The 12405-nt window shown below is 37.4% G+C and overlaps 1 protein-coding gene across 1 annotated transcript; it reads left to right on the forward strand.

Moving 5' to 3' along the window:
* Window positions 1-217: 217 nt before the first annotated feature.
* SPART (spartin) lies at window positions 218-12246 on the forward strand. Its single transcript, XM_010223607.2, has 8 exons — window positions 218-1060; window positions 2096-2293; window positions 3324-3428; window positions 5235-5364; window positions 6100-6294; window positions 7696-7854; window positions 7934-8024; window positions 10849-12246. The coding sequence occupies exons 1-8, from the start codon at window positions 218-220 to the stop codon at window positions 11033-11035; spliced, it is 1908 nt and encodes a 635-aa protein (XP_010221909.2). The 3' UTR covers window positions 11036-12246.
* Window positions 12247-12405: the final 159 nt, after the last annotated feature.

The following is a 12405-nucleotide window of genomic DNA, read 5'->3' on the forward strand; positions in this document are numbered from 1 at the left end:
ACGGAGTTAAATTCCATGTCGGCTTGGAATCTTCCATCCTATATCTAAAGGTTATTAGGTGATAACCATAATGAACCAGACTTCGTACTGAGCAACTAGATAGCTTTCTGCTGATATATACAGTATTAGCAATCAGTTAAAAGACATGTTATTATAAGGTAATGTTTGTTTAGTTTAATCCGAGAAGTCTCATTGATTGTTATTCCCATTTGCAGTAATGGAACAAGTGCAGGATTCGGTTACGCAAGAAGATGCAAACATTAAGGCTATTAATGAAGAGTACAGGAAAGCCTTTATATTTATCAATAAAGGACTGAACACAGATGAACTGAGTCAGAAGGAAGAGGCAAAAAATTACTATAAGCAAGGACTGGACCACTTGCTTCGAGGAATCAGCATTCCCTCGCAGGACCCTGCGTGTGTGGGATCCCAGTGGGAGTCTGCCAGGGAGATGCAACAAAAGATGAAGGAGACCCTCCAAAATGTTCGCGCTCGACTCAGTGTTTTAGAACAAGATGTCTCCACTGTAAGACATCAGGAAGCAGGAAGTCCTGCTGCAACAGGTGTCCCTGCTGAGGTGCCCAAGCTGTACCCTTCTGTTCCTTCCAAAGAGAAGCCAGAAAGACCTCCTCCACCTACTTCTCTGCTTGCACCCAGCCAGCCACCTGCGGCCAGCAGAAGTGTTGCAAGTGCGAGTGAGGGCCAGATTCCAGCTATGAGTCCATCAGATCCAAATCCTCTCTGTCTGCCAAATGAAGCACCTCCTGCCTACACGCCTCAAGCTGCCGATGGCCATTTTACTGTGTCTTACGGCACAGACTCTGGGGAGTTTTCATCTGTAAGTGAGGACTACTACAGAAAGTGTAACCAGCCACCTCCCCTTGAAAATCTGGGAGTGGATGCAGACGAGCTGATCTTGATTCCTCAAGGAGTGCAGATATTCTTTGTGACCCCTGATGGGCAAGTTAGTGCTCCTTCATATCCTGGATATCTACGCATCGTGAAGTTCTTGGATGCAGACAGTGAGATGGCCCAGAATCGTCCACCTGCATTTCTTCAGGTAACAAATAAAGCATGATAAAACAAACAAAAACATCCTTTATTTCTATTTCAAAAATGTCATAAAATTTAAAATGGCTGTCACCTTAAGTTTTTGCTCTTCCGAACCTAAAGCTATGTGAGAACATCCAGAAGAATCTTATGGAGAAATGGTTATCTGCAAATGTACATCAATATGACTTTTCTCAGAAATGTCCCTAGGTGTTCCTCTGGTTCCTGGGTGTCCTTACTGTTTTAATTAATTCTGTTTCCTGAGGAATTTGGCCTAACATGTCTCTTCATGTTATAAAATTAACTTCTCTTTCTTCAGATAGAGAAGAAAACATGCTGACTGTAACATTTCAGTTTAAAACAGACTCTGTCTGAGCTAGTGATATTGCAGTCAACTTGGAGAACTGATAATTTGGAATGTTAATCTGCTCACAACTACAAGAGGAAAAGACTCATTATTTGGATTTTCCAGCCTGTGTTTGCTTCTCTGGACATATTCTGTAACATAGGTGGTTTCTGATCAGTTTCTGACTTTGGTTCTTGTTGCTGCTACAACTGTTGTTTCTTGGAGATTCTCTCTGTGAAGAGGAAACTTTAAGAAACAGGGGGAAACCCTTTGAGGTGTTGGGTTCTCTTCATTCCCTTCTACCTCTGCTGGCATTCCTGAGCAGTAGCTCTGCCAATAGCAGCCTTCTATTTATTCTGCCATATAAACCTGTCCTGGGATCAACAGGAAGGTGCACGCACTGTGAATCCTGATTTGACTGACTGAATATTTCATCTCTGTCTGTAACAAGGCCTCAATTAAGAGGCTACCAGGCCGAATTAAAATCCCGTGAGAATTTCCCTATGTTAGACTGTCTAAGCTAATCAAGGATGATGTTCTTACAACCATGGAATTTTTGTTTTTATTTTCAGGATGGCATAAGGAAGGCTTTTATTTTACTTAAACTGTATGGAAAGCTAAGTTGTGTACTTTTTGTCATTGATAAGATCCTTTAATTTGTAGAAATAATTTTTCCTTAATTGTATTTATCTTTTCCAGGTTTGTGACTGGATGTATCCTCTAATGAGCAATCAGTCTCCTGTCCTGTGCTGCAGCACTGGAGTCTACATGTTCCCCGACACAATGTCGCAGGTGCCAGGGTCCTACGTGGGAGTTGTGTTGTCCTCAGAACTGCCAGCAGCTGACAGGGAGCTTTTTGAGGATTTGCTAAAACAGATGTCCGATCTTCGAATCCAGGTAAATCCCAGGGCTACCTCTTTTAAACCAATAATAAAATGTAGAAATGATCAACATATTTTCCTAGTTGTACAAAACTTTTCAGTTTTATATCCTGTTTGGTAAACTCAACCATGTGAAATGATGTAGACAAGATTAAGCACATAGGAATCATGTATGTACCATGATATGAGGGAGGATAGAAATTTTAAAATCATAAACTGTAAGCACAGAAAAGAAATGGTCATTTTATGTAATTTCATTGCTTTCCAGAACAGAACACAGGCACGAATGACAAGTTTTCTTCGGGAGAAAGAACTTTTATTTTTTTGTGAGTGCATGCCTGTATCACATGCATACACTCTGTATATGGTTTTGATGAGACCATTCTAGAAATATTGTTTCCAAATATGTGAACATGAAAAAAAAGAGAAAAAAAAAAGTCTAAGCAGCTTCAGAAAAGAGCTGTGAAAATACCGAACACCTCAATCTGCCTTAAAATGGATTTCAGGAGTAGTTTAATCTATTAGCAGATTACTGCAGCAGCCTTACTGTAGCAGAATTTTAAGCAGAGTGAAAATAAATTAAAAACAGAAAACGTAATTCAACAAAGGCACAATCCAGTCAGATATGCTGATTGAAAATAAGGTGAAAACTGTCCATGATGGTTATAGCAGAGCAGTGGAACAGTATTTCAAGAGGAGTGATAATCAACAACTACTTAAGTCAATAAAATTATATCTTTTCTTGAAAGACACCATCTTGTTGAATACTAAGACTTGAGTACAGTGACTTGGAAGGAACCGGTTTGCAACATTTCACATGGGTGGCATTTGGTTATGTTATAAATCCTGTTCAGTTCAGAAGGATTCCACTAATTTGCTTCAAATGTAGCACACATTTGTGTGATGTTTTGATTTTTTTTTTTCCAGTGCGAGAGACACTGGATAAAATTCTATGATCTATCCTGTGTTAGAAATTCAGGTTATAGTAGTCCCTTTTCGTCCTAAAATTGCATTTTCTGTTAATGTTCCCTGATATAATGTCACAGGTGCCAAGATCTCATGAGAAAGTAGGGTTACCTTCAGAACTCCCAGCAACTGTGAGATCACATTTTGAAGATAAATTAAAACAGAGATCTGGCCACAAAGTCCAGGTAAATTCTGGAACAGTGATTCAATATATATATACCCCTTTGGTAGTGGAAAATTATAAATTATAACTGAAATACAACTTAAAACTGCTGAGATTCCAGCCTTGGTTGACAGGCTGGAATTGACAGATTGAGAGGCTTCCACCAGTTCCCACATGCCATACTTCCTGATTTTTTTTTTTTAAATTTATTTTTCTCTCTTGGACTTGAAGCTTCTCCAGTTATTGCAGGCTTCTAAATTCTAAAAATCAGGAGTAAGTTTCTGGAATTTTAAAGACTTTCCCACATAACCAAATCAAAATTTTCCTTTGGGCAAAACATTTCAAAGCCTGGTCTGCTGGCCTTTTAGCTCTGTTTTGCATAGTACTCTGGTGGATCTAAGTATGTAATATTTATGCATGTTATAGAGTTGTATTTCACATTAGAGAACCCATTTCTGCTCCTTAGCAGTGGCTGACTGAACCTTTTTCTATGTGGTGACCAAAAATTTGTTATAAATAAATTATATATTGGAAATACTTTTTTATCCATTTTGTTTCTTGATAATTACAGCTCTGTATATAAAGATTATTTCTGCATCTCTTCTGCAAAATGGTCACATGATAAAGACAGAAACATGAACTGAAAGTGAAATGTCACACTGCTGTCAAGCAGTAAGGGATGGTTTGCTATAAGTTGGTGATACTGAAAAAAGAATGATAGTATAATACAAGTGTATACAAAATAGTGGTACATTGTTAGCCTTCTGGATAGTAAGTTACTAAGACTTAGGTTAGTCCTTCTTGTCTTTTTTTGTTTGTTATTTCAACAGTCCTCTTTGTGCAGAATCCTATATTTATGAGATTTCAATGTAATAGCAACTATAATTGGTTTGTGTTTTATATTCTCTTTGTAGCTTTCATCTAGGAATGCTCTCATACAGGCTTTTCTAGAAGAAAAAAAACTTTTTGTTCTTTTATCCACTATTAATCAGTTCTGTTTTAAAGTATTGGAACCTTTTTATATTTACATTGTAGAATCTTAACTAAAAAACTGAATTTATTACGTTTGTTTTTGTCTTTTCTAGTGGGTATTCATACTTCTTTGTTTACAAACTGTCTAAAGTCCTGGTACAGTTGTTAGAGACACTAACTGCACTGTTTGCTAATTCCTAATGACTGTCTGCTCCAGAAACACTGGGGTGTGAGAGGAATTTGCACAGAATTTGTCCACCCACGGGCAGTTGTATCATGAAGAACTTTGAAGTGTTCCTTGGCTGCTCCAATCTGAAAAAGCATCAGCAGCACGTGGAACGAAAGATCTCCTTTATTTAGAAATTCCAGAGGAAAGGATGAGGCGCAAGCAACCAGAACAGCTGCATTCTGCTAGTGCAGCTGGAGGCTCTGACCAAGATGAAGAAAAGAGACCACAGTTCCCATCCAAAAAAAAAAAAAAAAAAAAAACAATAGAGTTGACGTTGCTCTGGGAAGATAAAAATGATAGATACACAAGGATCTTACCTTTTCTGTTAAATTGTACTGTCAGATACCCCTACTTTGTTACTTGACTAGACAGCCTTGTTGGCAGACAAGTCTTGTAACTGTGGCTGAAGAAAGTTTAAGAAAATGCTTAGTTGTTTGATAAGCTTTTCTTCATATACAGCTTTTCTGTGAGAAAGTGATGGAATCACAAACTTCCATTGACTTGCTGTACACATGTTGGAGGAAAACTGGCTTTCTTTTTTCTCCATAATAGATCTGCATGGTCATCTAAATAAATCTCTTGCTACCTTGTGAAGTAGATTCTGACGTGTTTACTTTCACTCGTTAGCCTGCAGAAGCATCTAGTGACACGTTTAACTTGCCTGAGACTGTACATATTCAACCACAAGTTGAAGGAGAGGAAAAAGGGAAAGAGCTGCCAGAATGGAGTGAGAAGGTTGCCCATGGAATCTTGTCAGGTACTGTCATAGTGAGGGGATTACATTAAATAAAAAGCCCAATGAGTAATACTTAAATGCATGTGTACTGGTAAGGGCTGAGTGGTCAGAAAGGGTTAGTCACAACTTCAATTGTAGTTATCTAAAAGTTACTACTACTACTTTTTGTTCTGTTAAAACAGTGCAGAATTTGAACCCCCTGTCAGCAAAGGATTTGTTCACAGCAAATAGTCTGGGCTCCAAATTCAAGTTTATTGCCCTGTATGAGTCAAAGAGCTGTGATGGGACAATTTTATTATATGAGCAGTTAATGTTGAAGTATGCATTTACTATAGTTTGTGCAGATAAGTACTAGAACTGAACTGATCACAAGAAATACTTGAAATACACAAGAAGCTGCTGGAAAAGCTAATGAAAAGAGAGAAGATTGGGTTTTACATATTTAGGATGCTAACAGCATCAAGATGTACAGCCTTATTACTGTTGACCCTGTTGGGAGTTGATTATCCATTAAAATATGTATATGTATTAAACTGAGATTTGGGAAAAGAGTGGCTATCATGGACTTAAAAAGTGATGGAAAAACGTCAGTGGTGTAGGAGTAGAAATCATGGCAGAAATTCATGCTGGCTGCTTGGGAAAGCGTGTAACTGCAGCCTTTAATCTGGAATGTTGCTGAAGTAGCAGTGTGGGGAAGCTGCAGAAGAAAAGGCTGTGAAATTCTGCACATATTAAGAAAAATAATCTGTTTTGAAGGTGCATCTTGGGTAAGCTGGGGCCTCATGAAAGGAGCAGAGTATACTGGCAAGGCTATCCACAAAGGAGCTTCCAAGCTGCGGGAGCATATTCAACCAGAAGAAAAACCTCTGGAAGTCAACCCAACTGTAGCGAAGGGGCTTCATGTAGCGAAACAGGCTACGGGAGGAGCTGTAAAAGTCAGCCAATTTTTAGGTAAAATGTTACATCTCGTTATTTATTCATGAAGGTAAAAACATTCAATTATCTGTAAAATGACAGCTAGTCAATGAACTAATTTTAGGAATATTTTTATTATAAAGCATGCTTCCTTTTATAAAGAAATAGTTTGCATAGCAAAGTATTTTTAACAGTTTGTTTAACATTTTTTCTGTCTTTTTTTTTTCTTCCTCAGGTTTTAGACAGTCAATTCAAAATGGCTTTTTTTTTCTTAAGTCAATCATGTATCTGAAGTTACTAACCTACAGAGTGGACCAGTGTGTGGTCAGCCTAGGTATAGACTTCCATGTAGAACTGACTGGTGTTCAAAGATGCCAAGTAATCACAGCAGCTGTCAGTAACTTCATTCTGATATTTATGTTAGGATTAGTGTCAGCATTTCTAATTCAGTTGTGCTGGGTACAATAAAACTGCTTTGAAGAGTTGGAATGGCAGTAAGAAAGACAATCATAAGTAAGATTTAAAATTGTAAGAGACTTGTACAGAAGGCAAGTGAGGAGAACTCCTAGCTTGTTCCCATCTGCAGTTTGGAGATAACAAAGTGATGGAAACAGCCACTTGAAATCAGAGCATGGTTGAGGTTGGAAGGGACCTCTAGAGATCATCTAGTCCAATCAGCCCTGCTCAAGCAGGGACACCCTGAGCACATTGTACTGGATCACATCCAGGCAGGATTTGAACATCTCCAAGGAAAGAAACTCCACAGCCTTTCTGGGCAGCCTGTTCTTGTGCTGTTACCCTCACAGTAAAGACGTTTTTCCTCATGTTCAGATAGAACTTCCTGTGTTTCAGATTGTGCCTGTTGACTCTTGTTCTGTTGCTGGGCACCTCCCCAGAAAAAGTCTGGCCCGATTCTCCTCCACCAAGGGAAAGTCTTCCTTTTCTCCAGACCTTCTCCCTTAGTCTCCAGGGCCTGGGATTCCTGAGGACTGACTGCTCTTAGCAGTAAAGACTGAAGCAAAGAAGGCTTTGTCACCAGTGTCCTTACAGCATTCAGTAGCAGGCTCCCATTTTCCCTATTCTTCCTTCTCTTGCTGACATACTTAAAGCCTTTCTTGCTATCCTTGAATTCTCTTGTCAGATTAAATTCCATATTAAGTAAAAGTTTATGACAAGCATCTCTTTCATCTGAAGTGCTTTTAGCCACAGACTAACTTACTTTTTTGGGGAATTGGAGCTGTTAAGAGTTCAAAAGTGAGATTGCTTCTATACCCTTTGGGCACTTAAGTGTACATTACAGTCTGTTGAGAGTCAACATATTAACAGAAGTAACACCTTGGACTTCAATAAAGCTTGCTGAAAACAAAAATAAGAATGTTTAAATAAAAATGTTCTGTGTTCTTATTTAATAATCTGCATGCCATTATTTTACCCTAGTTGAGGGAGTGTGTTCTATAGCAAGCTGTGTTGGAAAGGAGCTGGCTCCACATGTGAAGAAGCACGGCAGCAAATTAGTTCCAGAATCCCTTAAGAAAGGCAAAGACGGAAAATCCACTTTTGATGGAGCGCTGGTGGTAGCAGCAAGTGGAGTTCAAGGTAATAGAAATTCATTAGACTATTTTTAATTGCCTATGCTGATTTCAGTGCCATGAACTCAAACTGTTCATTTTTACAGGGTTTTCAACAGTATGGCAAGGTTTAGAAAGTGCAGCCAAGTGCATTGCTAAAAGTGTTTCAACTGAGACTGTAAAAACTGTCAAATACAAGTAAGTTATGTTTTTATTAGCTTCATTTTCAACAAAACATTGTTATCATGTGTGAATACTGTCCAACAAAGTTTGTGGAAGTACAAGAAAAGTACCTAAATATCTGCTTTGCTCTAGTTGTGCACTGTACAACATGATTTTAAGTATACCTTGGTGCTCTTCATGCAAATATGAAATGAATCAATGCATCAATTGTCATTTTATATTATAAAAATCATTATATATAATGTCATTATGAAAAAAAACATACTGTGTGAAAGCAGTCAGTTCTGATCCTTAATTTATGTGAACTTAAATTTTAAGAAAATTGAAGTGACCTCGACTGTCAGGAGATCAGACCAAAGTGAGGAGGTACAAAAATAATTTTGTGTAAGGAAATCTAAAGCATAAATAGCAATAATTAGAGACTATGACAGAAGACACTAGTCGCAACTTCAAAGAAGCAAATGTTCATAGAAAATGGTAGTGCGGGAAGAAGATAGTTACATTTGGCAGCTTGTTGCTAGGAGAATGGAATGGACAAAGTTGGTGACCGTGTTTAGTAAGAGGAACTAGGCAGAATTATGAAACACCTACAAAATATATGAAATATCTCTCTCAAAGAGCAGTAGGAATAATGAAAGCTGGAAAGTAAGCAAAAGCACCTAGGTTAAATGGAGTTGATGATGAGTGTAGCAGAAGAGATTTTCAGAGGGGATGTTGGAAGGGCACACAGACCATTAGCAGCAGGAAGCAAGATGACAAGGTAAACAGCAGGATATGGAAGTTAGTGGTTGGACATCTCGGGTCCCGTTCTAATGCACTTCAGATAGGAAGCCAAAGACATGAGACAAGATAGCAAGCTGCTCGTCAGGGCTGCCTTATTGCTCACATGTTTGCTTTTGATAGGGCTGCCAGAAGGCATTGTACAAGTACTCTTTTCACATAAATTCATATCAATGTTTTTGTTTTAGGTATAAAAATAGGAAATAATGAGACCAGCGATCAACAGTTCCTAAGATGAAAAACAATAAGTAAATAAATGCTGCAGTAAAATGGAATTCACAATATTTGATAGTTGAGGATTTCTTCCGTCTTTTGATTCTGTTCTATATAAATATATTTAAGTTCTACATAATATCTCTTTTCAAGCTATCTTTTGCCTAGGTGACAAGAGATAATAATGGAACATCATCACAGGGTCTTTGTGTAAAACAATTCAGCTGAAACGTCCTCTTTTCTGATAGAGACATGTTCATCATAAGTGTAAGACGATCAGAAAGGGGGCAGGGGAAAACATAGCTGAGGAAGTACTAGCTCTGCAAAAATACCTCGTTTCTAACTTACTCCCAGGTTTTTGCAAAGGTATGAATAACTACAGTATCTGCATCTGTTCAACCTTTTCCTTTTTTTTTTAAAAAAAATAGGCAATTGAGACAGGCAAAGTGAAAATCAACTATCAAATATTTAAGAAATTATTAGTTTCACTATTGGATGAGTTTCTTTGAAATGACGTTGCCTGTTGTACTGATATTACAGGCAGTTACTGGCTTATTAATCCTGAGGTGAAAATAACTAATCAGGTTGGCAAATAATTTACTGCTATTTTGCTGTGAGACTAAATCTTTACAAACCAGTTGTCAATGATTCAAAGCTATTACTCTATCAGAGAATGAGAGAAAAAAAAAAAAAAAAGGTCCATTCAGTTGCATTGTTGGTTCCAGCTGTTATCTATAGTGCCTACTCTGCTGATACTGAGAAATATATATATATATATATATATATAAAATAAATATATATATATATATATTCTTTTTTGGTAAAATCTAATAGTTTTGGGATCCCTTGATATCCCGTTCTCTCTTTATCCTTATTTTGAGGGCCTCAAGGAATTTCTGGTCAAAAGAAGAGTACTGCCTGAAATATTTCCTTTTGGCCTGGTTTGGCTGATTACAGTGCTCTCCAGGGAAATGTTGAGCTCCTGGAAAAGCTGGAATTACTGCTCTGCTCATATACGTCTGTCCTCCTTCAGTGTACACTCTCTACTACTATGGAGATATTATCTTTCTTCATAAATGAGTAATTTGTTTAATGAGGATATGTGGCTGCTAATTTCCCCCCACAAGGCGGGGGGATGATGAGGTTATACGTATCAGTAACTTTCACCATATCCTCAAGGTCATTGCTTTGAGGCTTTTGCTCTTTAGTATAGTTTTTTTTTTTTTTTTCCTCTCTTATCTCTTTTCCTTGGCTATTACATTGACTCCAGGCTCCTTCAGATAGGCCTGCATTGCACAACAGAATTAATTGCCGGGAGCCTGCAACAAATCATTTTATCTGCCTGTAGCATTTGAGCATAGCTGTTTGGGCACCCATGAGACCCGGGTGAATTTGCTTGGTCACAGTGGTGCACTGACATGTGAGACAGCTTTGGGAACTCTGGCCTGCAATGTCTGTCACAAGGCTGTGGAGAAACTCAGTGAAAGGCTAGAGGATACCTTGCGCATAAAAAATACTTTTTGCACTTGCATATAGACAAGCCTTCTTTCCTCACGACTGTGGGGAAGGACTGGCAGGGGGTTTGAGGAAAAAGTATAGAAGCATACTGGTATCCTTAAAGAGGGAGAAGATTATTTTAAATTTTGTTGTCTGATAGAGTAGTAGCTCTTACTCAAATGACTCCGTAATTTTTAATTTTACTCCTTAGAAATTTACACTGAGCACTTGAGAAATTAAACACCCAATGATAGTTAACAGCTGTGCTTAAATTGTTGCTTTTGAAAGAACTCTTATGAAGGGAAAAATGCTAAATACCTTCATCTACAAATCTGTTGTCTGTCTTAAGGTATGGAGAGGATGCTGGCCATGCTACAGACAATGCTATGAATTCTGCAATCAATGTTGGCGTGACAGCGTTTAATATTGACCACATTGGGATCAAAGCTGTTGTGAAGAGAACAGCAAAAGAAACTGGCCATGCTGTGCTGGATGAATACAATGTACTGGATAAGGAGAAAAAGGATAAAATATGATAATAATGAAATATTTCTCAAAGCCTTACACTAGCGGTGAAACTTCCTATTAAGAAGTAGTTATATTGCTAAACTGTGATTTAACACAAAGCATACTGTATTTTTCAAGCAACTATTACTTAATTTGACCTGAAAATGTAAAGGCTGAGGAGGTTGAGGTTTTTCTTTCTTATAAGGAAAAATGAAAGTCTCCTTAATTCATCATTCTGTATTGATGCAGAGATTTTGACTGTTTGAAGGGTGTGCGTTTGCAGTTCATGAACTTGCCTCTGTAAGCACTCTTTTCAGGATATAACATGAAACAGTAGAGTAATATAGAAACATTATTGTGAATATTTTTGTAATCCTTTATATTTGTAAAGAAGGTTGTGACATTGAACAAATAGGGTTACTAATTCTGTCCTTAATTATATTTAGTTTTACAAAAAATAAGCTTTACTAAAACTAAGCATTATTTAATATGCTCTTCTTATTTAAGTATTTTGTTTTATTCTTTTGTTTTCTAGACAATTTCTTTTCATAAACTCCAAAAAGCCAATCTTATCCAAAGTTCATATTGGAAGAAATGAAAGACAAATCTCAGGTAACTAGATAGCCATTCCCTTCAAAATTATTTTTTCATGGAGCATCTGAACAAACCAAAGATACCAAGGATTTCCTTTAAACAGAGAGTACCTGATCTCTAGATAAATGTATTTTTCAGTTGGCGCTATAAATAATATTCAGAGATTATTTGAAACTGAGATTTTTATATGGAGCAGTGCATTTCTGCATAAACAAAATATTTTTTCTGTCAAAACATTCGAGAGAGGACACAAGAAATGCCTGTGCACTCTGTACTTTTCACATAGTCCACAGAGAGTCATAGTATACATCATTTCTAATAGAAGGCATAGTACATATGCTATCTAATAGAAGGCATGAACTATTTGCTTCAGGAGATAGTTCCAACAGTCAGCACCTTTATTCCCATGAATTCACAGCTGCACAAGGTACATCTTTAAAGGATATGAAGACAAGCACCTTGCTTTGGATGTGTATGGAATATAGTAGACACTACTGTGTAGCTTTGTCATCCTATTGTAGTGTGAAATAACTCCACGTAGAACAACTTGATAAGAGCCGTCTTTCCTTCTGAGATGCTTTTTCACTGCTGCTTATTTAAATTAATTTGAAGTTTAAAGTAGGTTTTAAAGCTGCTATACATTCTAGTCTTGACTGGTCTGGTGGCAAGGAGGATCGATTTACAACTCACCTTCGTATCAAATAATGGGAGAAAATAACTTGAATGACTGTTAGAAGTGGTATTTGTATATCAGATTTTAAAAATACATTAATAAAAATATACTGGAAGAGTAACATGTAGCACA

Source organism: Tinamus guttatus, unplaced genomic scaffold (genome assembly GCF_059628265.1).
Source record: "Tinamus guttatus ecotype Peru unplaced genomic scaffold, ASM5962826v1 Tinamus_guttatus_pri_ptg000150l, whole genome shotgun sequence".
Taxonomy (NCBI): Eukaryota; Metazoa; Chordata; class Aves; order Tinamiformes; family Tinamidae; genus Tinamus; species Tinamus guttatus.

What these genes read in the sequence shown, in the direction of transcription:
- SPART (XM_010223607.2), top strand. Translation starts at nt 218, where the DNA reads ATGGAACAAGTGCAGGATTCGGTTACGCAAGAAGATGCAAACATTAAG. An exon ending in GTCCACCTGCATTTCTTCAG is followed by an intron (nt 1,061 to 2,095) that starts GTAACAAATAAA and finishes TATCTTTTCCAG; the next exon opens with GTTTGTGACTGGATGTATCC. An exon ending in TGTCCGATCTTCGAATCCAG is followed by an intron (nt 2,294 to 3,323) that starts GTAAATCCCAGG and finishes ATAATGTCACAG; the next exon opens with GTGCCAAGATCTCATGAGAA.